This window comes from Chroicocephalus ridibundus, chromosome 12 (genome assembly GCF_963924245.1).
Source record: "Chroicocephalus ridibundus chromosome 12, bChrRid1.1, whole genome shotgun sequence".
NCBI classification, from domain to species: Eukaryota; Metazoa; Chordata; class Aves; order Charadriiformes; family Laridae; genus Chroicocephalus; species Chroicocephalus ridibundus.
The window spans coordinates 6,862,327-6,886,669 of NC_086295.1; the positions used below are offsets into that span (position 1 = coordinate 6,862,327).

Here is a 24,343-nt window from a genome sequence, read left to right on the forward strand (position 1 = left end):
TAGCCAAAACCTATCAAAAATTCCTCCTCACTGCTCTGCAAGGGCCAGACTGCACCTACACGGCTGGTTACACATGCAGGCCTGCAACAGGAGAGTCCCCTTGCAACCATCCTGACCGCCCTCGGTGCTGAGAGCTGGAAGAGGAGCTCATGCGGAAAAAGTGGCTGTTTTGATGGGGAGTGTGTGGAAATAATCATATGCGGAGCAATCTGTGCAAAGCAGCCCACACCCCTCATCCGCAGACCTCATGCCGGGCCCTTGTTAATGAGCTCCCGGTCGTGGCACATGAGAAACTCCACCGGTGCTCCGAGGAGAGGAGGCAGGACACCTGCCTGCTGCACATATGGCCACTTTCTCCCAACAAAGGCAGGGAATGAAATTCAGCCGAGGACAGAGCGTGGAGTGGCGTGGTTCAGAGAGCACAGTGCCCCAGTTTTACCGTTACTGGAAGAGCAAGAACAAGGCACAAGCTTCCGGCTGGGTTCCTTCCATCCATTAACACAAAGCACCCAAAAAAGCCACCATTTTACCCAGCACACATCTCCGAGGATGAGAAGCTGTGCTTTGGTAAATCTGCAGAGATGCTGAGGGTTGGATAAGGGCTGCATTGATGAGGCAGGAAGTTGAAGCATGGATCAGAAATGCATGACTGCATGGAAAAAAATCAGAGGTATACTGAGACAAGCGACCGTCTTGTATAATAAGGTGATGTCGTCCAGCACTGGAACACGATGGAAAAGGGGCTCCCAGTCACATCCCTCCCCAGTTTGTAACCCTTGCACACAAGCGCTATCGTATTTTAACATGACTCAGAATAGCTAACTACAGAGCAGGGATTAATCTGACTGCGCATCTCAGCCCAGATACAGCATGAGTTTTGCATCTCCAGGAAGGCTGGATTAATAGCAGCAGCCAGTAACATCACTGTCACAACAAGTTAGTGCTGCCAAGAGAAGTAACAGGAAGAATAACCTCTATACTACAGAGGCTTACAAAATGGTTCAACCCAGCGGCATCGCTAGGCAGTGTTTTAGCCCAGCAGTGACTCAACCATAAATGCTCACATGCCCCTCGTGCTGGAAAACACTGCAGAAGTCTCCCCTTGGCAAGTCCTGCAACAGCGCCGCTGCAGCCGGCACAGCCTGGAAGAGCAGTTGTGCATTTTACCCTCAGCTTCTTCCCTCCCCAGGGATGCAATTTCCTACCTGTCCTGGTGACTCTGGATTTTAATCCTAATGGAAGAAAGAGTCTGGGCCTCAGGAGGTTTTTTTTTAGGTACATATTTTTGAGAAGGGTGTACATTCTTTGACACCTTTTCCTTGTATTGGACAGGTCAGCTAACACATGTCAAAGGGAACGCATTCCTTTCACAGTGATTAAAAACAAAAAAAAAAAATTGAGAGAAAAAAGTTTATTTTTTTCCATTATTTGCCCAGTTCATGCTTCGCAAGTTTTCAGGTTTATTTCTCAGACACAAAAACCTTCGTTCCTTCAAACTGCTCCTTTGGATAAACTGGGAACCACAACTTTTGTTGTTTACAAAGTACTTGGTACACAGTCCCAAAGTTGCCTGTACATTATGATCTTTCAAGCCTCAGAAGTAAGTACAAGATACAAGAGTCAACTAAAGAGATTTTCAGCAGCCAGACATCAAATCACCAGCTCCAGGAATCAGCTCTCACACCCAGGACCAGCAGCACAGACTGGTTTGTTTGACTCGTTATTGTAATGTGGCTCATTAAACTCCCAAGAGAGGATATTCCACAACATCCCATCTCCAGCGCATCATGTAATAATCATTTCCACCTTTCTGAGTGGAAGGTGTGTTGACACCCCTAAACACACACTGATCTGGGCCATACTTAGGGTTCACAAAACTGCATGTAGGAACCATAATAAGAGTCAGCTTTTCCTGCGTCACCCTGATAACAGCACTACAATCACACAGCCCACCCTGGATCTGTGCAGGACACACTTTAAAAGACAGCGATATAAACCCCAGGGAAGAATGGAAGGAACGAAGGAGAAAAACATCCAGAGATACAGTGTTGCAAGTTAAATGAGCCGTATTAGCACAGACATGGAGCTATTCCTCCATGCAATCCTCTCTTTCAACATATTTGTGTACCTTTTTTTCCTGTTTTTAAGTTTGCACTCTGGCACAAGGAAGGAGACTTCCCCCTCCCTGATTAGTAATTTTATGAGGCGTATTTCATAAGAGATGTGAAAGGGGAGGGGAGAGGAGAAGCAACATAATAAATTTTTTTTAAAAGTTAAAATTTTTCACCAGGCAGAAGTTCAGTTCCTTGCACAACCACTTTATATTGGCCATGCTGACAGTATAGATTTCCTATCCATGATTTCCCCCCAGGCCCACGGTGCAGGCCCATTCACACCCATCACGTCTCTCCTATGCCAAGCAGCTATGTGTCTTTTTAGACTTGTCGTCTTGATCTGCAAAGTGCTCAGGTACTTCTGCTGTTTATTTCAGTAACAGTTAGGGGCCCTAAGTATGTGCCTGATCTGACCATACATACTTCAGACAGAAATTTACATCTCCTGCATCCAGAGCAAGCAGCTGCCCCTGCGTTTCCCTCTGCATGAACAGATGAATACACCCATGTACATGGGCATAACACAGACACCATTGCCAAGTCCTGGGGAAAAGCTGAAGACCACAACTTTGGGAGTCCTGCAGGGAGTGGTTGAGCGAGGGATTAGCAAGCCAAACCCTGCTAAAACAAAGCCTCTCAGGAAATCCAATACTGCCTCTCATTCAAGTCTCTTCATCACCTACAAGTACAGGGCTGTGCTGGAAGCAGTTTGGTTGGTTCAGTTAAACCAGCTATTAAAATCGTAGCCAGTTCCTTAAGCAACAGCCGAAAATAACTTCCAGCCAGCCCTGCTGCCCAGCCTAGCCACCCATTCCCACAGAGGGTGCTGGGCACCTGCGCCACCGCAGCCCAGGAGCCCCACGTACCCTCAAAGTTTCACACTTTCAGGGGAGCAGATGACTGAGTTTCCAAGCCTGCGTTTACATCCAGCCAGCAGGGACATCTTTTGCCTTCTGCCCTTCCCAAAGTGGTAAAATTCCTTGCCTTTTTTTTTTTTTAGATGCAGCAGCTGTAGCTAACGAGATCCACAGCCATCGCTATACTCTGGGATATTTATCAGACCTTCACATGCACCAGCCAGCATTTCCTAATGCATCACAGCTGAGACAACATCCAAGCTTTGCAGTTACCTGGGACTTTTTCCCCTCACCTCCACAAATTTTTCCACTAAAGAACTTGTGCAGGATTAGCCCCTAAGGGAATCAGTAAGTCCAGCACAGGAGACACATACAGCTGAACAAGACGTCATCATCAGATTGATCCATGCGGCAGCCTTTGCACAAAATCCATTCACTCCCAGTGAGCCAGCACTGGCCAAGGCTGCAAGTAAGGTGCATTTGTGGAGATCATAGTCCATTTACTGACCTCTGCATTAGCATCTAAGTCACCCAGTGTAATTAGGCAAAGTAAGAACGCCTTGGTTTTGTGACTCGACAAGCTTTGGCAACCCTCTCCACGCCACAGCCCTGCTGTAGGAGGAGGGTTTTCTCCTACGTGCGGCATCCAGCAGGTTTGAAGAAACAGCTCCTTCAAAAGGGATGAGTTTCCCCGTCACTTGTCCCATATTCACTTTCTGTTTACAGTCCTACCTCTGGTATGTTGTTTTCCTCAAGTACGTGCACACTATGACAGATTTCCAAATTAGACAGCCACCCTTGAAATTGTTTCAAGCCCAATTACTGACACTGTCATTTTGGAAACCACAGGTTTCTGATATCCCGTTTTTGTAAAGCTCTTTCACCTATTTTCTTCCCTTTTATGCAAAAAGGAAAAAAAAGTTTTCTCAGTTTTAATCTTGTAAAACACATTATGCAAATTTATGGGTTTTATGTAAGATGATGGCCTCTGGCCATATCACCCCTGGCCCCGGCTGTGATCTCGTTAGATCTTCCAGCCCCAACAGGCTCAGGCCTGCTCGGCACTGGCTGTGGGACCTCCGGAGCGAGCCAGGTGCTGCCGAGAGCCGGGTGGTGATTCAGAAGGTGGCCTGGCCCCCACCGCTGTGAGTCAGCACCCACGGGTGCCCGAGCATGACCCACCCGCGGCGGCGCACACGGGGGCCAAGGTAGAGCCCAGGTCCCCATGTGCAGAGGCATCCAAGCATCCCCACGCCCAGCACTGTCTGCACATCACTCAGAGGGCAAAGCGCTTCCAAGGTAAAAACCTCGAGGTTTTCAAGAAAGTGGCAAGGGAGAACATTTGCCACGTCCCAACCAATCCAGTGCTGTTTGAAGCAATCCAAACAGCTGATCATGCCTCCCCCCCCGCCATGTCTTGAGCTACCGGAGAAAAATGAATGGAAAGGAAATCCCATAATTGATTTAACACGTTTCTCTCACCTTTTTAGCTAGCACCCAACCACTCAACTCATCTTTTACCTTTCCAACGCAATTCGCTATGCCATACCTTGCCAGCAAATATGAAAAACGGATTGATTTTGCCTACACTTACGTTGCTTTTTAACACCACAATCACACCAGTTCATAAGAATACCAGGCAGAGATCATTTTTACTCCAAAAGTTAACAAAGATCACTGATCCTTCTGACTTCTTCCCCCAGTCTAGCAGTTTTTTTGGAGCGAATCCCTGAAAACGCTCTCTACGGGGAAGTTAACAGGAGAGCCTCACAACAGCCTTACCAGGATCTTATCAACTTCTATCTTCCACTAGACAAAGCCACTAAGTACAGGCATTTATTTGCCAGACAATACAAAGATTTCCTACTATTGGAGCTAGAAAACAGTACTTGAGGCTCTGAAGGGGAGTCCCTACCGTTTACCTGAAAGCATGCATAATTTTTTTCCTCCTTTAACGTCTTCACAACGACCTCATCCATATGCAGATGTACCCTGTCTACAGCCACTGAACGCAGTTATCAGACACCCACAGCAGGCGGAGGAGAAGCCTTACCTTTGCTGAAGCGATAGCGCTGGCGAGTCCCAGAGAAGGAGCCGCAGCCTAACAGTGCTCAGAAAGAAATGTTTCAGGCTCATGTCTGCTGCACTGCTGAAGTCAATCAGCCCAAAACTCAGCTGATCCCCCTCACTTAATCAGATGACCTCATAGCCTAATTCCTAAATGTGCTTTAGCCTGGGCTTCCAGGAACTTGCACGTGAGGTTTGGAAAACAGTAACCTCTGCAGTAGAGCAAAAAAGGTGGCTCTAAGTGATGCTTCTGCCCACGTTACATCTTTGCCTGAGTCACATTAACTGGTTACAGCCTAGTTAAAAGCTATAAATTTTTAACTTAACATAATAAGACCTCAGCTGTGAAAGGGCTTTTTCCTCTTTTGAGGGCAGGGCCAGAACCCGTCTGCACTGATGTTTTCAATAATATCCCCACTGGGGTTTCTTGTTCAAGGTTGTAAGGAACCAGAGCCTCATCCAACACACTTCTGGTATAGAAAATATCCAGCTTAGGGCTTAAATCCCAAAGGTTACTTGACTTTCGGGTCTCCAATGTAAGAACCCCCTGCTGAGAGGTTTGGTGGTCATTTTTTTCTTGGGACACCCAAGGATAGATGTCCAAATACTGGACAGTGGCTTCTGGCAGTTTGGGACCTGCCCTAGGTCTCACGGACACGTTGAACCATCTGCCTGCCTTTGCACCTACGTGCACCTTGATCTCTGAAAACACATGGTTTCCTGGCATCTCCAGCTCTGAACATCCTCCAGCTTCTCTAATGTTCTCTGGATTTCACCACACCTTAGCCTTAAATATAGAGCACCATTTTGGGGTAATTAGAGATTCTTAATTAATTAGAGTTATAGATTTAAGGATTCAAAGCTTGACAAATGAGTTCAGGTAAAAATTACTGGTCCCAGGTACCTGCCCTACCCCTCTGCTTGAAGTTAATTACTGTTTCTCTTGCACAGCGAAAACCACGTGTGCCTCCATCCCAGCTGCTCCAGCTCACAGTCCAGCGCCCAGCTCCGCTCCAGCATCAACCAGCTGTCAGGCTGCACCAAAGCAGGGGCTGCACTCAGCCTCTGCCCTCCAGCAGACACGGCCATGGGAGCAGTGTCTGAGGATGACCTTGTACCTGCACCCCTAGCAGCAGGGTTTCTGAGTGCAAGTCTTCTCCTCTGTCCCTTGTGGCTTTTTCGAATCTGTCGTCTTCCAGCAATAAGCAGAGGTACAACAGCCTGACACAACGTAAAAGGCATCTTACTACCTTAACAAAGGCAAAATAATACATTTCACTCAATATGCCTCAAAACCTGCACTGTTCATGTGGCTTCTTTTGGTTTTTTTCCTTTCTCTTTGGAGTTGATGCAATGCAAAGGAAGAAGGACGGGATGAGGACCTGGCAGAAGTGGTTTCTGCTCTCAGATAGACACTCTTCTACCACAGGGCTGCAGTTGAACATTTTTCCTTCTCTCTCTGCTTTAGCATCCCTGTGTATAAAAAGGGTATCTGGCATAATTGTAGACCACTTTCTGTTGCTACTGAAGAACTCTTTCAATTAACTAGAAATATTTTTTTTATTGCAGTGATCAGCTGAAGACCACCATCTTTCAGATGCTCTTAAACTGCTACTTTTCCCTCAGTTTTATGCTGATTGACATGGAAATGTAAGTTCTAAAGCTCAGCTAAAAGATTACTTTTTTTATTTAGTTCATTGTGTAACTCTGAACTTATGAAGAAGCATCTGAGTTCCATGGCAGAGAGTGCAAGTGTCTGTATGATTACATGTTTTTAATTTAAAATTATGGGTAAATTGTAGATCAAATGGAATATTCAGAGAATGTGTCATGGAATAGTAGTCGCCTGTGCACAAGGCCTTCACAAGAACCAGTTAAAAAGGCCTGTTTAGCCAAAAGAAAGGAAAAACTGAATATTTGTGGCCAGCCCTTACACAACAATGGTCCATGGAAACCAGCTGGAACACCCTTGTAAGACATGGCAAGAACGTCCAATGAATGCAAAATGGCATCCGAAACTGGGAGAAAGCTTGTTTATACAACCCTATGAAAATGAAAGAGGGAGAAGGCAACAAATGATACAGAACAGAATTTAACAATTTGTTAAAAATACGGTTCCAGCGTAAGCCCCGTGTAATTTCAATAGAGATGGCCATCCATGCAGCTACGTGGATAATGTGACATCAGGCAATAGGCAGCAGCAACAGCCAGGCACCATAGAAATGTTATGACAGACCACAACTGGTTTGGATAATGCACAGATTTTGCAAAGACACGGTGGATCTGGCTGTGGCCAGGGTTTAGGAACAAATTCTCATTCGCATGGTTCCATATGCATTTCCTGTGGCTCACCACCAGGCCTTCAGTCACAATCCCAAGGGACCCCAGAGCGCTCGGCAAAACTGGCTCCGGGTTTTGCCCCCCCACACCCCGTACAAAAACCTGCAAACATCAATGAACATCTTATATTTCAGAGGTTTCTTTTAGTGAGAAGGAAGCGTCTTTGTCCCTAAGCTCATAATGTTCTTCTAATGAAGTAACAGTTTGGGGTCAAAATCTTAACCTTTTTTTTCCCCTTATGAAATAAAATAATTTTTTAAAAAAAATCAAGCTCTTATTACAGAACATGTCCCAGAAAGCAGCCCAAGCCCACTGCCAGGACCAAGGCTGCACACCATTAGGCCAAAATAACTACAAGGATGTACATAAACATCACATGTGGGAAAAAATAGAGAAGAAAGGGCTACAACAAATAAGCACAGCAGGCTATCGCAGCAACTTAGACCCATTTCAAGATGCATTGCTGGGTTTATTCGTATTGCAAAAGTCTGAGGGAGCAGAACAGACAGCAGTAGGGCTGCAGCCAAAAGAGACAGGGTCTGTAAGTAACAGCGAAACAAGTGAAGGGTAAAGCAAAAACTGAGAGTCAAAAGTGAAGTTAGCTGAAATCAGTTACTAAATTAAGACAGTTCTTTCTTTTTCTTTGTTTTCTTACATATTACTAGTTTTGCATCACTATTTTTCTAGTGTTCACCACTTCAGAGAGAAAAACTCTTTTTAAGCTGAAAGCAACACTGCCATGAAGTCAGATGATTTCATGAGCCAGGGTCTTGAATAATCCTCAGGTTTGCAATTAATAATCTGTGACAGTCAGATTGCCTGTCAGGTGAGAGGGGAGAGGGCTGCAAAGGCCACAGGTGGAGGGAAGCAGCATTGCCTGGGAAGCCCCCAGCATCCTCTGGTGCCCAGCTGCTGCTGATGGCCAAGCATGGGATGGTAGAAATATTTTCTTTTTTCCACAAGCCATTTTTTTTTACTGAGTGACCTGAACTCAACTATTTTGTGGGTACATATCAAAAGACATTTTTGCAGAAGGGCAATACTTACAGCAGTCCATTTCAACTTTATAATTTTAAATCCTAATAGTTTAAAGTAATTTTCCCTTCTGTAAAGGCCAAACACATTTTTCTGGGAGAAGGGCAAGGGACAAGATTGGACATAGTCATTTGAATATTCCATTTTCAAATAAGAAGTGGAACTTCAGAGGAGCCCTACAGTAGAATTTATTTTTCTTTTAGCCAGCTTGGGAATAGCCTACGTAAAGCAGTAAAAAGCATGACATTTTGAGGATCAGGAAAAAGCAAACAAATACCTTCCTGTGTGTTCAGATAACTCTGTACCTTTTAGATTTCCCAATAAGTTACTAACCTATTACATTTTCCTTAAGATCAATAATTTCAGATGACGGACAAGTCCAGGTCAGAGTTTAACTGTTCTCTTCAGTGACTGGAGCAGAAGACATTGTTCTTGTTTCATATTACTGGCACAGCTTATAAGGTAGTTGAGCCTCAAAATAACGTGCCATCTAAAATATACAGTAGAGGAAAAGCATTAAGGTAATGGAAACTCAACATTTCTAATGTTCCAAACATATAAATAGAACCTGAGTCAGTACATTAGACAATTGACTGGCTTTGCTTGAATGCACGCAGGAATAAGTGGAAACATCCTTATTTCCTATCCCAAGGGGGGATTATTTCAGAGCCTGGTTTTGTGCATTAATAAAAAGCAAGATTCCATTGTCTGGTAGCTAAAATATCTTACTATATATGCTGTATAAGCAGTCCCAGCATCAGAAACGGGGAAAAAAAGCCCAGAACTCTAGCATCATATTCTCTAAACAAGCTCTTACCATAACTAGCATGTTTCTGTGTATATGTATTATCAATAAAAATATATTATCAGAATAGTATATTGTTGTATATTTCAGAAGTTCTGTTAAGTCATCATGTGTCCTGGCTGCTCTTGTGTCTACAGATGGTCCAAAATGCTTACTTCTCAAATGCTACACTGAGTCTAACAAATGCAAAGACTGGAATTCCACACCTCTTCAGGAGAGAGGGGGACTCGATTGCAAGTCAAAAAACAGCTTTCTCCCAGCTCACCACTCCTATATTCATTCCTTCCTTTGAACTTCCCTTGCCTTTCTTCTCCCTGCACACCTTCAGGAGTTTGCCTTTATCCTTTGAAAGGAAAAACAAGAACATAAAAAGGACTTCTAAACAAAGTCTTCAGAAATTGTACATATTGCCTCTTCTCCACATCTATGAAACAAACACACTGCCATGACATGAACCGAACTCTTACTCGCCGTTACGTCCACCGTCACCATTCATAATGTTTGCCCTACCCACACGCCTGATCAGGTGTTGAAAGGCCAAGGCCGGGCTAAAGCCCAGGTTCACATTGTTCCTTTTTCAGAATGCACTGAAAGATTAGCTTCTTCGAAAAATAAGTTTCTTTTCAGGAAGGTTTGTTTGGCTATTTTGCCTCCAAGACACTGAATGCCACTGAAAGCCTCAGACGCTGCCTCGCCACTGCCACACAGAGTACTTTGGGGACTTACTGCAAAATGCTGTAAACTTCCTCAGATCAGTAAAATTGGGCTGAAATCAGATGGGAGACCTATCAAATTTCACACACCAGGATTTTGCAAGTATTTGTCACTGGAGACAGATTATTATAATAAAGTCAGATTCACTAGAAGACAAAGCTGGTAGGATTGATTTTTATTTAGAGGAAGCCTTGCAGTTTGTGTCTAAGCTGCCTATTTAAATAGGCAGCTAGCATGATAATGACATCTTAGGAAGGGAAAAAAAAGATTCTTGGAGATACATAATGTGTTTAATTGAAACCATTAGTTTTACTGGCAAACAGCTTCATATTTCTGTTCTGTTAATCCGAACAAAGTGCTGCAATTATGACTCAATACATAATGTCCTCTAGTGCTACTCGCCCCACATTCCCGAAGTATAGAAAGAAAACAAAACTGTTTTCAGTTAACAAAACATTCCATGCTTCTATCCAGAATACTTTTATTATATGGTTATCATATACATCAGAATTATATTGGGAACATTTACAAATATGTAAAGATAGTTCAGAACCTCCATTATTCACATACACACTAACTCACACACTCATTTTGCATGTCTAGTCAGTTATCAGGTGAATGATGCACAAAATTATTGCTTTGTGAACATACACCTCAGATTAGATTTAATCTTCAGTGGCAAGAATTGAGATATTTAAAAAAAAACAAGTCTTAAATACCCTGTATAACATACCTGTGCATAAACCTAAAGATATGTTTAGCTTACCCATTACCTTTGAAATACTTACCAAAATTAAAATTTGAAACCCATTTATAAAAAAAAAAAAGTATTAAAAAGTTCACCATTATTTACAAATCCGATTAAATTACACATAAATAAATATTTACATTCAACACACTGCTTCCCTTAATACATAAAGCCTCCCTGGAAATATTTTTTGGCCTTAATAGGCAAAACACAACAACAAAAAAAATTTTTTTTTTTTTTAAAAAAAGGTATGTGCCTATTCTTTCAAGTTTCCCCCCCAGATTAAAAACAAGATAATATAAATATGTGAATAAAGCTGCAATATCCTCAGACAGAAAGTGAATTTTCTAAAAGCATTTTCATTTTGTGCTATTCCTTGTTAATAAAATATCAAGATAACATCCACTGCAGCCAACGTTACTGCAGTTTTTAAAAGCCTGAATATTTCCATAAAAATAAGCATGTCAAATGCCGTCAGATAACTTTTAAGTCTAGCAGGATTTTAGTACTCTCCTATGGTAATCTGAAAATAAGTGAAAAAACCCAACAAAATAGAACAAAACAAAAAGCCAACCCACAGAATAATCTTACTATTTTCAGGTGTTTATAAAAAAAATTTAATGTACATAAATCTATATACCATTGTTTAATACTGCTTTATTGTTACTGTTGCATTTAGAGAGAATAAAACCCTGAAATTGTATCAGATAACAAATAGGCTTCCATCTAAAATCCGTAGCTTAAAAACTATACACAAAGCTGGTCACCACTAGATATTTAGATGTGGAAAAGAAATCTAAATATATCTCTTTGTATATTTCCATCAAAAACCCCTTTATAGCACCACTTTTACAGCAAAGGATTTCAATACACGTGTACCAAGTACTTATCTTCTGGTAATTGCTTCCACAGAAAAGGGATGCTGCAGCTTTTAGAAAGACTTGTCTCATGGATCCAGGGGGAGTGAAGATCCTGAATAAGATGATTTTTTTTTTCCTTTTTTCCCCTCCTTTGTTTAAAAAAAAACAAAAAACAAAACCAAAAACAAAAACACAGAACTCAAATCTCTATATTCCCCCTGGGAAGAAGATCCCAGTCTGTGTTTAGGAGGAAGAATTTAAAGTCTGGTTTCTCTCCTTTTACTTCCTGTGCTTATCCATTTTATCAATGGTTTTGTTGGTTTCTGCGGGGCTCTGGTCGCCAGCGTTCATGTATGTTTTGTCTGCTATTTTTAATGCTTCATTTAGGTAGTTCTGGACGGATGTCATGGCAGCGCAGATGGCAGCGCTCCCAAAGCCATGTGTGATGAGGCTAAAATGAGTCAAACAGCCCTGGATGCCAGGGTCCAAGATGGGACTAGGTCTCGTGTTTCCAAGAGGAGTTCTGTCCTGAGTGAGGAGGTCTGTGAATTCCTTACAGATCTGCCTGCAAGACACAAAGCGATCACACTTTACACCATGGTGGGAATTTATGCAAAAGCAAATAAATAAGTACAAACAACGAGAAAGTCCATATCAAACATTTGGCAGTTATGTGGAAATTAAGAGTTTTCAGAAATTCATTAGCAGCAGCGTCAAAAATTAAACCCTATTTATTAGCAACAGTTTCTGATGAACCTTCTGTTATATCTATGTCACAAAAACACATACACACTCCGCAAAATAATCTCTCCGCCTCTGGTGTCTGGCTGGCTCTGCATCATTTGCTCTAGATTTTAAGGACGGAGTGGGAATTTCGGGCTAGTTTCTATGAGAATTTACACAGCTGCAGTTAAGTGCTTTAGAAAGACTAAAGCAGCTGAATAGGAGATTCAATTTAGTTGTGCACATTGTATGTATATGTCCTCTTTAAGAGACCCAGGCCCTGATCCTGCAAACACTAACACACATGCCTGACAAAACATGAATGGTTAATAATGCTCAAGCATATGTTGTTTGCTGCTTGTAAATCTGTCCCCTTGATGGGATTTCACAGGAGCTGAGCAATCTTAACAGAATCATCACTCTATCAGAATTTCACAATCACAAACCTCTTGCAAAAGGTGATTGTTATCAGTGCTAATAACAATTCCAGTATTGAGAACACTGAAGAGCAGAAAGGGTATGCTCAGTAAAAAGCATAACGTCTCAAGCTATAGGAAGGAGACAGAGACTACATTTCTAAGAGATATTCTTGTTAAAGAAGGTCTCTGCTTCAGGGAAAGCTGTATTAATTCAGCAACAGGAGTGCGTGTTGCATGCCTGGTCTGAGTCCAAAGTCAGGGCAACTCTTCTCAGCAGATTCACAGGCTTTTCTCAGATCCTCTGCAGAGCCAGGGTGCCTTCAAAAGCAAGGAATCACACCAACCCCAAGCCAGAAAACATCTCGGACCAGAATGGATCATGAACTGGAGGCTTTGTTAAACCTCAGCCTGGGAAAGCTGGCGGGGGAAGGGGACAGTGACCGCCCCAGCCACCAGTTTAAGATAAGCGTAACTCAACACAGGCATTTCCTACCAGAGACCTGTTCAATAGGTGGTTTATTTACAGGTACAAACATCTGCAGAACAGACATAACAGAGCTGCTTCTCCTTTACCCTTCCTCCCCCTGTTCATCAAGCTTTGCAATAGGAATTTAGTTAAGCACAGGGACTTTTCACATCTACGAAAGGTTGGCTTTCACTGAACCATTAAAATCTTCAGTGAAAAGGGACCATCCATAAAAGTCTAGACTCGTCATGTCCAGTGGGGGAAACCTGTGTGCTACTGTTGCTAAAAGCAGTTATGAGGACGTGGCAGAGGAGCTTCCCTTGCACCCAGCACACCCACGAGTAACTCTGCCTGGAGATACCCTGCATGTGAACCATCTCCTGCTCCCAGTCCCAACAGTGGGTCACATTCCCAGGCCACACCTGCCCTACAGGTCCTCAACCCTGTCAGATTGAGGGACATCTTTTTCTTAGATATCTAGCTGGCCCGGTATAGGGCTTTTAACTGCAGTAAAAACTTCAGGAAAAAGAAGAACGAACAGAACTGGTCCAAACTGCTTTAGAGCCATCATACAGGGTTGTTATTATGATTGGTTCAGACTAAAATAACTGCTGCCATAGTTTAATTCAAACCAAAGCCTAATAAAAAGAATTGCTTCATCTCCCTGATTAAAATTACACATGAAAATGTACCAAATTGTCCACAGTCACAGATACTTATGGTCAGACAAAAGCATATTTAAAAAGGAGAAGGAAAAAATATTAATAAAAATCCAAACCCCAAACTTACTTTGCAGCAAGAAGCATATTCTTCCTGTTTGCCATTTCATTGCGGCCCATGTGTGGTCTAGTTAAATATTCAGCCACTGCTTTGGAAGGAAACTCTGTCTCACAAACGTAACCGAAGTCACGAGCAAGATGTACAGCTTCACCTGGTGTGGGTAAGAAGGAACACTTATTACATCTAGTTACATCTGTTTATTATAAGGGGATCAGGGAAATTAAGGCAAGTACTGTGAACGCTGCTCTTGTACCACCATACCACTTGTTACCATTTTCTCACTAATAGATCAGTGTTTCTTTGTAAGTTTGCATCAAGAAAAGAAAACCTACAGGGTGACTGCTACAAAAAAAAAATAGTTCTCTTGCCTTTATACAGGGAAAGAAAATTTGTCTCTACCCAGATTAACTGTGCAGCAAAGACTACAATTCAGTCGAGATCAAATTGTCCACTGATACTTAAAAAAACCTGGCAACTAAATTTCACTTCTATGATAAAGAGGTTATCAGTTTAATGTATTTTCTAAACACTTTCTAATAATCATTTTCATAGAAAATAAAATTTTAAGGTGTATAACTAGGCCACTTTTTTCATTAAGGTAATTTCATCAGGCTTAAAAAAATGGATTGGCATGATCAGTGCATTATGTACACGTGTGCATGTGCTCACACATAAGCTCTCTTAAACCCAACTTCCAAATAAAGGTTTTTTAAATGGATGTTGCTGTTTATTTGAGCTGATGTAGATGTGAAATAACAGTAAGGTATTGTTAGATCATTTTTCACTTTTCAGTTGCTGCTCCTATTCCTATTAAATTGTACCACTACCAGGAGCTACTTTAAAAAGAAACACAAAACATAACCACACACATACATATATATACACCCTTCAAGTCAGCTTAACTGACAGAGGGTCCACATAACATGTTACAGATTAAAGGGGCTCCAGTTTCCTATCAGGAAGTCAAAAGCTATAAATCTCGCTTTATATGCTTGTTTATTAGAAAAGCTTCTGAGGATACCGCTGAGGTAGGGCCAGGCATCAGAGTCAGCTGCCCCAGACTTTTAAAGTTTCCCAATAAGGAACCAAACCCACTAATGTGATGAGTTTCCCTCCTTTTGCCTTCCCTGCCCGTCCCTGCACACACCTTTACAAAACCTGAAACCACGCACCCCCCTCAAAAACACAGACTGGACAAACACGCGTTTTGAAGAGCTTGGCATGTTGCACACTGCATCCCTGCCAGCATCCCCGCGATGCAGCCGTGAGGAAGAGGAGTATTAGCTGGGTTTGTGCAGGTAGGGCTCTGAGGGCAAGGGCTTAGCAACTGGATTTGAAGAGAGAAGGGGAGAGGAGCCCCTCAAAGGCAACACAGCTGTTACTTGCTGCAATGTCCCCATCATGCTCACTTTAAAATAAACAAAAAACTCTCTATTATGTTCATCAGCTTTCTAGCCTTTCCGTGCTTTCCCAAAGGATAAAAGCTGTACTCAAGGGAAAAAAAGTTTATTTTTAAGACATGTTCAGGACTGACCTTCCACCAAAGATGTCAATAGTGTCACATTTGCAGCTTTCCTTCTACCAGCGGGAAGATTCAAGCCAATTTTATCCAGTTTTTCCCTTAATGATCTGCCACCATTTTTAGATTTGGCTCTGTAATTAAAGAAGGGGGGGGGGGGGGGAAGGTCTTATTTATCTTTAGGGAACACTTCTTTTTAAAGATGAGAAATTCCAGTTACTGGGGAGAAGATAAAAAACAGGCTTCTTTTCAAGTGACCTACTTTTAAAATGCTCTACTACAAACCAGCCAGGATGAAACACAGCAGGTCAAAATCAAAATGTTTCAAACTGTACATCGAAACCAACAGCTGTAGAATGATCACAAGCCGAATTAAGCGTATGCAAAAAAGGACATAAAAAATGTCTTTGTAGTGATTAATCAAGACCACGAGATTTAATCCAAAAATCCAACTTAAAACAGAGAATGAGAATTGCTGTCAGAGCTGTTAATAGCACTTCTCGAGAAGTAGCAGAAGTGCAAAGAAGTTTTATTTCCAAAGCCTATTAGGATTCAGTGTTGTTGGGCTTCTTAAAAACCAGAAGTTTGCTAAAAAACTTCCTTAGCTCCTCGCTGTGCTAATCTGGCTGCTCACACACACGAACAAGAAAACTCACAAACAATAGGCACGATGGGGAAGGTTTCGAGGGAGTCACAGCCTACCTTCTGAGCACTCCTCCTAGCAAAGAGGCATTGAGACACTCGGGGGGCGAGAGCCGCCTCTGGACCTCTGCTACTGTCACTTTGTATTTCGACGTGGAGCTCAGGAGGGAAAGTCTCCCCGGAACTGAACAAAATACTTCATTGGGGTTTATGACCACTCCAATTAATCCATCCTTTTGGCAGGGGAGACTCAGGGCACTGTTTTTCGTTAAGGAAATGGGACCTGCGGGAGGAGGAGGGAAAGCAGGTATTTTATAAAAGAGAAAAATAAATAAGAAGTGGCAAGTGAATTTTCTTCCTACAGAAAAAGACCAGGAGACGGGATTTCGTTTTGCTTTAAATGCTCACACCACTGACCCCCATATCTCCAGCATCTATCTGCAGCCCGGGGCTCGGCTGCGACCAAAGGGTCCCCACAACTATTCCTGAAAAATAGCTATATTTTGCCACACTAAATTTCAAGGAGCTGCCGAACACAATAAGAATACTTCTTAAAAAAAAAAAAAAAAAAAAAAAAAAAAAAAAAGCACAAACCCCACATCTCTGAAGCAGCATGCTGCAAGTTAACAAATCCATGCTTATAAAAAGCCTGGTACAACTACAGACTCCAAATTAGCATCCTTCAGCTACTGCCAAAAACTCTTTCCGAGCCAGGGCAGGGAGAAGCCTCCCAGCTCCTGCTGGGGTTCATCTTCCACCTCGCACACGCAGATTTAAGAAACCGCCTTTGGAATTTAATCCCAACAAATACATAACAGACAGCACAACAGAGAGAGGGGATGCAGCCCAGAAGAGAACTGACGGTAAAACATCGCTCGTTAATGGCTTCAGCCTTTAGGTGAATAGGGACAACAAAGGCTTTGCAAGGAGAAAACCACGGATCCAGTTTTATCATCCCCTTGCGAATCCACCCAGTTAACCCCCGGTGGTGTGCTGCCGGCTCACGGCACCGATCCGAAAGGGTTAAAGAGCCGAGGTTAGCCCCGCTCCCCGGAGGGGGAAAGATTTTTCAGCGGTGCATCTGACAGCGAAATTATTCTCCCATGAGCCAAACGCAGCAATCAGCGCTCTGACAAACACTTCTGCTTTTCCTCAGTTAGGTATTTGTTTGAAGTCTTCAGAGGAAACTTCCACTGATTTTTTTTTTTAAGCACAAATTTGTTTAAAAACAAAAGCAGGGTAAAAAAAATCCTAAATGACTGTAAATTGAGTCAATACGTCTTTTTCCTTCCTTAAAACCTCAGTTACAAAACCATTTCGATTAAGATAAAGCCGAGCAGGCTTATGTCAGTGAACTCATTCCCTTCAAGCCTTGTAAAGTTGTTGAAGGGAAAAAAAACTGAAAACAACAAAAAAGCCGCAAACTGTCGCTAGCAACCAAAAAAAAAAAAAAAGGAAAAAAGGAACCTAACCAAAAAACTAAAAAGCCCCGTGTCACTTTACACACACGTATTCCAGGGCAGCATTAAATTCGGTCCAAGGTCCTGGTTTCGATTAAAGCCACACACAAGAGCAGGGACTCGTCCGTGCGGGGACGGCCAGTGTCCCCCGGAGGAGTCTCGCCGGGGCAGCCCTGGGGGTTTGTCCCTGCCGCCGCCTTCCCTCGGATGGCCTTAGAAAAATCCACCGACGGAGCGAGTAATAAAAACCTCACCACCCTCCCGATCCGAAAGGATCGGTCTTTTAAAAGATAATAAGGCGTCAATTCACCGGTGCGTCATTAAACTTTTAACTATTGACAAGGGAAAGTAAACTGGAGTGCCACCTTACTGACCTTTTCTAATGACTGTCTGGTCATGCATTAATAAGTGTTGATCTTCCACATTCTGGAAAGAGAAAGGGGAGAAAGTTTCGCACCTTGAACAGCTGAGAGGGAAGGAGCCGGGGGGCTTTTGGGAAACCCACCCCCGCCTCCCGCGTCCCCGTTTGAAGGGCAGAAAAGGAGAAAAGGTGTATTTCGCTCTAAAGACGGGCACGGGACAATTAAAGCCGGGATGTGCAGAAGGGGACGGTGCCCGGCTCCGCAGCGGAGCGCTCGGGCATCTCCGCCGGCGGGGGAGCGCCTGTCCCGCCGCCTCACACGATGCGCGGGGGGGCCCGGGGTGGGGGCTTACCTGCACCTCCTCCATCTGGTGAGCCATGTCGTGCAGGCCCAGGTTATCGGCCAGGGCGGAGGCGTCCAGCCCGTGCCCGTGGGGCAGGAGGAGCTCGGAGCGGCGGTACGTTTCCCTGCGGCCGCCGGCGGAGCCGCTCTCCAGCGCCGAGAGGTGGGGGACGAGGCCGGGGCGACCGTGGGGAGCGAGTCCGGCCGGGTCCTGGCTCTGCCGGTTGGGCCAGGCGCTCTGCTGCTGGCTGGGGGGCGGCGGCGGCGGCTGGTGCAGCGGGTTGATGGAGAAGGGGTCCCCGAGGTGGGAGTAGGGGTCGCTGGACTGGGAGTAAGGCAGCGGCTGGTACGGGGGGGGGAAGTAGGGGGGCTGGAAGTCGGAGGCGCCCGAGTGGGAGAGCGGCGGAGCCGGGCTGTACAGGTGCTGGCTGACCGCCGAGAGGTGGGGGAGCCGCGGGTTCCCGTTGCTGCTCCCATCGTGCCGGTCCTGGAAAGCAGAGAGGGGTAGGGGGGAAGGGGGGGCGGCCGTCAGCGGGGGCAGCCCAGGCTCGGGGGGCCACGCCGGGCACCGCCGCTCAGGGCTGCGGGCGGCGGCACTTGGTGGCACTGGGGAAGAGGAAAGGAGAGAGGAGAGCCGCCCTGCTCCTGCCCTAGGGAGCCGTCTCTTTTTAAGACACTTCGCGTAGGAAACCAGCCCCACTCCCAGGGAAGGAATTAGAAACCAGTTCCCACTGCTCTCCTCATCGCTACAACAGACTAACCCGAGCTTAAGTCCGTGGGAGAATCATTAAATAATAAAAATTCAAATCAGCGACGCAGCCCCATTCCCGCCGCGCTGCCCCGGCTGGGGAGGAGGCTCCGAGGCCCCGGGCAGAGGAGGCCGGAGCCCCCGGTCTGTCCGTCCCTCCCTCCCTCCCTCCTACCCTCCCGGGGCTCCGGGAGCCGTCCGGGACGCACAGCTCTCGCCCGACGGCTGCTGGCGAAGGACGGTGTTTCTCCCTCCAGCTGTCCCATCTCTGCTTCTTCCCCTGATTTCAATCTCAGCAGTCAAAGTGTACATTGAGCTGATCCAGGGATTTAGCAGCTTCTGGCTTCACGGTCATTAAAATAACAGGGCTAGTTAATAAGAGGTGAATGGGGTCCCAATGGAGCGTGAAGCGGGGACTGCAGCTAATCTGTAGGAGCCGAGCAGGCGAACCGCGACCAATGGAGCCGGGGAGCGGGGGGGGGGACGGGGGACAGGGGACACAGCCGCTTTCGGAGAGATCAAAACCCGGGAGCACGTCCGCGGGGGTGGAAGACGCGGGACGGCAGGTCCGCCCGGGGCTGCACGGCTCATCCCCGCAGCATCGCTACCTGCCGGCCGCCTCCTCCGCATCCCCCGGCGCTCTCACCCCCGGGGCCCCGCAGCCCGGGCCGGCCCGACAGACCGGGACACTCGGCACCGAGCTCCGACGGCGGACGAGGAGGGGGGAGGGTGCTGCCCGCGTCTGCCTTCGGCCCCGGCTGTCGGTTCTGCTGCCCCACTCCGCGGGGGGGGGACAGCCCGCTCCCGTAAGGCGCTGCTCCGCCGGGCGGGTGGGGGTCGCGGGCTTGTTTCTCACAGCGGGGGCTTTTACCCGCGTCTTATTTAAGACTTCAAAAGACTCGGGAAAAAAAAATAAAATTCGCACTTCCAAAGACAAAAAAAAAAAAAAAAAAAAGCAACCCGAGGGTCTTCGGGAAGGGCGAAATCCCGCCCGGCCGGGAGGCAGGAGAGCCAGGCGCCGGCTGCAGGCGAGCGGGGAGGGAGGGAGGGCAGCGCGGCTCGGGGCGGGGGGGGCGGCGGAGCTCCGCGCTGCCCCGCGCCGGACCCCCCCCTTCCCCACTCCCGCCCCCTCCCCGCGCTTCTCACCTCGCAGTCCTCTTCGTACTTGACATTATCTGCTAGTTTCCACAACATGGCGTCCAGCGTCCAAACCAGGTGTGTGGTGCCGAAAACAGACGAGAACTCGGGCCCCCCCCCACGGGCGGTAAATCCACGTCGGCGCTGGGGAAGAGGAGCTGCCCCCCGGACGGAGCTCAGTTGGCAGGCATGAAGGCAGATGACGGACTAAACCTCCGCGCTAGTGGTCACTCGGGTTTTTTTCCCTGCCCAGACGCCCTTAATGGCAATAGGATTATCATAACTCCTCCCCAGGGATGGCTTGGGAGCCGCGGCCGCCAGCCACTCAGGAGGGAGCGCGCAGCCTCAAGCCACTCCTTCCGCGCTGCGCTCCGCGCCCGCGGAGGGGTGGGGAGGTAGCGCACGGCCGGACATCCCCCCCTCAGCGCCTACGGAGCGCTCAGGGCGCGGGGGGGCAGCCTTGGCCTGCGGGGAAGGGGTCATGCGTGGACATCCCACTCCCGCAACCAGAGTGCCCCGGAAAGCTCACCCCCGACACGTGTTTGGGTGGATGGAGGTTTTTTTTTGTGGGGTTGGGGGGGAGTAGAGTACCGTCGTGTGTGTCCCCCCCCATGCGCGGAAGGACTTTGCTTAAATCCGCGCGGGGAGGCGCAGCATCGGTGTTTCTCCAACCCCCCCCCCCCGCCCCGGGTCCGGCAACTTCTGGGCGAAATAAACTCGGGAAAAAGTCTTCTTTGCAAAAGCGAGAAAGTCCGAGCGCCAGCCTGAGCTCAATTTGCATAATTGTCAAGAGTTTGAATTACTGATTACAACTTGTAAGCTACCAATGTTTAAGGTATAATTTACTTAATTATCCGACAAGATTACTGCAGTTGTGTTGAATCCCTCGTAGGTAAAGCAGCACTGATTCAGCGCCCCCGATTCGGGGCTGTGTGAATTGTGCCACTGGTTCCTCGCATCATTATTATTTTTAATTTTTTTCTAACGAAAATCCCGCCTGTCTCATCTCTTCGCGAAAACGTGGGGCTGGGGAAGCAGGTGGGAGGTGAGACAGGCATTTTCGGACGCCGTGAGCACACTTTCATCTAAGCTTAGAAAATACTTCCCTGCGAAATTGCTACCTTTCTGCAGCCATTTGATCTATGCAGTTATGTGTGTCAGACAAAATGAACATCGTTTTCAAAAAGCAACGACTTCTCCCAGTGTTTTAAGGTGCATCCGGATCACTGCTCATTTACATGAGAGGAGCAAGTGTTTGTTTATTGTGGCAGGGACAAAAGATGACCCTGGACAGTGCTGGCTGCGGAGGTCTCGCCCATCTCTGCCCGGGGAAGAGCCGGCTGAGAGCTCTTAAAGGCCCGAGACAGACCCACGTCTCGAGATTTAAACCAGTTCACACTTCCCTCGCTTTTTTTTTTCTTCCTAAGAATCAGGGAACAAAAATAGCAAGAATAACAATTAAAAAAAAAAAGCAAAAAACAACCACCCAAAAAACCTCCATCCGACTAAATGAATGATCTAAAAATAAAAGCGCGGAGGACGTGGGGTGCTGGAAGTAACTGTTGGAGGTGTTATCTGCCTTATCTAGCACGCAGGTGCTGATTTGCAGCAGTTGCATTAAGCCCATCATCAGCAGGGACTCCGCATTATCATTTTTGGTGGAGTCTCTATTTATTTTTTTTAAACGACGGTGTTTTTCTTCCAGGGATGTTTCTTTGAAATGCAGTTCGCGACGATTATTAGCGAGTGTGCTTGCGCTGCTCCTGGCGTCATTAAGACTAGGAATCTAAATAATAAAAGACAGGGGGAGCTTAAAGTTCATTTGTATTAAAGGGACAAGATGGATTTAGAAAGAAACGAGGAAGGGAACCGTCGAGTTTCCCAGGTTTGGAATTAGCTCCTCTTCCTTCCAAAGAGTCGCTGTATTGTAACAGCGTTGGTCATTTTTATTATATCCTCAGAAGCCAGATTTTGTTTCTGCTCAGAAATGTCACACTGAGAGGCGACCATGATTTTCTCATTCTTTAGAATAGTCAAGGTTTTAACACCTTCGTTTTGTTTGTTTTGGTGGCCAAAATCACAAAGATTAATTCAGTTTCTTATTTTTTGTTGTATGTGTATATATATCTTTATAAATAGAGGAGTGGAAGAGGATGAGGGGTTTGGAAGAAATTACCTAAACAAGGCGACCAAATTAAGCACTTGGCTTCCCACAAAACAAACCCAGAAAGCAGGGAAGAGGCTAAATACGGGAAAGTTTGAGACAAACTTTTTCGTACATCCACTTGCTCCTCGGTCTCTGCTCGCAGCAGCGGCAGCTGCCGGGGACCGGCACAGGGGTTTCGCCTGCGCGGGGAGCAAACGGCCAGGCAAGGGCAGGCACGGCATGGCAAGGGCAAGGGCAGGCACTGCCTGCCGCCTCCCACGAGTCTCCGGCCCGAGAGCGGCTCCGGCCGCCGCCACGCAGGTGATGCCGCCCCCGGCACCGAGGGAGGCTCCAGCCCCAGGTGCTTCTGTCGAGGGATGCTTTGCAAAAATGCCAGGGCAAGCGGCCCGGCATCTGGGCTCGGGCCTTTTCTGGTGGGGCGTGAGGGAGGGTAAGGCTTTTTGAGCCGTTCCCCCTCCGATGTGTGGCTTTCTGCGTCCTCTCCGTTTATACACAAAGGGACAGAGAAGCGGGCGGGGGCCACCTGCAAAGCGCCCCGGCGACAGCACCCGTCCACCGCCCGGCTGCGCCCTCCCACGCCCGGCGAAACTCTCCCTTTTCAGGGAAGTCCCGGGCACAGGACAGGGGCAGGCAGCCAGGGCTGCTGCAAGGACACGGGACACCGCTGGACACTCCTTTTGAGACACGGGTCACAGCTCTGCAGGAACCGATGGTCAGCCAGGGAGGTGGCTCCTGACAGGTGGCAGCTTTATTTACTTATTAAAAAAAATGTATTTTAGTGCTTTTACTTCGGGGATATCCCCTGTTCCCAAGGCTAACCGGTTTCTTGCTTCCTCGGGGCTTAGTTGCCCCGCACATCTCTTTTTACGAGATGCAGTTTCCCATGGGGGACCATAAAGCGCCCCCAGGTGTGAACACGCTCTCGGGAGTGGAGCCAGAGCCCACTGCTGAGCCTCTGTCACACTCGGTAGTTTTCTTATTTGGCAGCAATTAAAAGAGAGCGTGGGGATGCTAATTAGTTACATCCCTCTTCCTCTAAAAGTTATTTAAACATACACTTATCTGTATCATTAATGAGACTGCAGCAACCTGTCCGGATTGTCGCCTCGGCTTCTGCAGAGCTTTACAAAAGGAGCTGCTGCCCCGCGGCCCCGGGAGACTTTCCGTGTAACTTCCACACCGAGTCCGCGGGGAGGGGCGGAAAGCGGGGTGTCGTGTCCCGTCCCCCCCACGCAGCGGAGCCCGCCCGAGCTGCCACAGCCCGGAGCGGCAGGACACACACACACACCCCCCCCAGCCCAAAGCCGGGGGGGCAAAGCCGCCCCCCGCCCCGGCTCCCGGGGAGTAGGGGGGGGTCCCGGGGGGGGCCGGGACAAGTGCAGAGGTACGTACTTGCCAGTCGATCCTCCCCAGCAGGGCCATGAGGCGTGCGGCGCCGGTGGCTGCCTCCGTGGCGGAGCCGCGGACACCTGGGCGCGGAGCAGCGCGCCTGCGCACCCCATCCGCGCCCCCCCGCATCCCCCCCACCCTCCCAAGCCTGTCCTCCCTCTTCGCAAACCCTGGCCCCGGCAACCCCCCGCCCCGCGGAATCCCCAGCCCCGGAGGGGGACGAAGAGATGGTGCCGCCACCGCGGGGCTCCCCCCGTCCGGATGGATTTATTCCCGGTGGCTGCCTCGCACGGTCGTTCCCCGCTGCTGGACGGATTCCGCCGGGACATTTTAAGGAGGTTTTTTTTTGCCGCTGATCCGCTGTTTCTCTTCCCTTTAGGGCACCCCGGGGGATGGGGGTGTGTGTGCGTGTGTTTCCCCGTGGCTGCGCGCACCGGGAGCATCCCATCCCATCCCATCCCATCCCATCCCATCCCATCCCATCCCGGACCGACCGGGGAGGGCAGCGGCCGCCCGGGGGGCGCTGGCTCAATTGCACCGCCCCGGCGGCGGTCGGGGCTGCCTCCACCTCCCCCGGGCTCCCGCACCCCCGGGGGCTGGCAAGGTCGGGCTCCGGCAGGGCTCTGGGCACCCACACGAGTATTACACC

General features: G+C 47.3%; 1 protein-coding gene across 1 annotated transcript; it reads right to left on the reverse strand.

Moving 5' to 3' along the window:
* Positions 1-11,354: 11,354 nt before the first annotated feature.
* Positions 11,355-20,276, reverse strand: TFAP2C (transcription factor AP-2 gamma). Its single transcript, XM_063350047.1, has 7 exons — positions 20,148-20,276; positions 18,264-18,740; positions 17,924-17,975; positions 16,150-16,372; positions 15,463-15,581; positions 13,938-14,079; positions 11,355-12,105 (listed from the first exon to the last, which is right to left on the reverse strand). The coding sequence occupies exons 1-7, from the start codon at positions 20,193-20,195 to the stop codon at positions 11,820-11,822; spliced, it is 1,347 nt and encodes a 448-aa protein (XP_063206117.1). The 5' UTR covers positions 20,196-20,276; the 3' UTR covers positions 11,355-11,819.
* Between the last annotated feature and the right edge of the window lie 4,067 nt (positions 20,277-24,343).

Coding starts and splice junctions, on each gene's coding strand:
- TFAP2C (XM_063350047.1), bottom strand. CDS start 20,195: ATGTTGTGGAAACTAGCAGATAATGTCAAGTACGAAGAGGACTGCGAG. Junction 18,741..20,147: donor AGTACGAAGAGGACTGCGAG/GTGAGAAGCGCG, acceptor TCTGCTTTCCAG/GACCGGCACGATGGGAGCAG. Junction 16,373..17,923: donor CCAGACAGTCATTAGAAAAG/GTCAGTAAGGTG, acceptor CTCCTCCCGCAG/GTCCCATTTCCTTAACGAAA.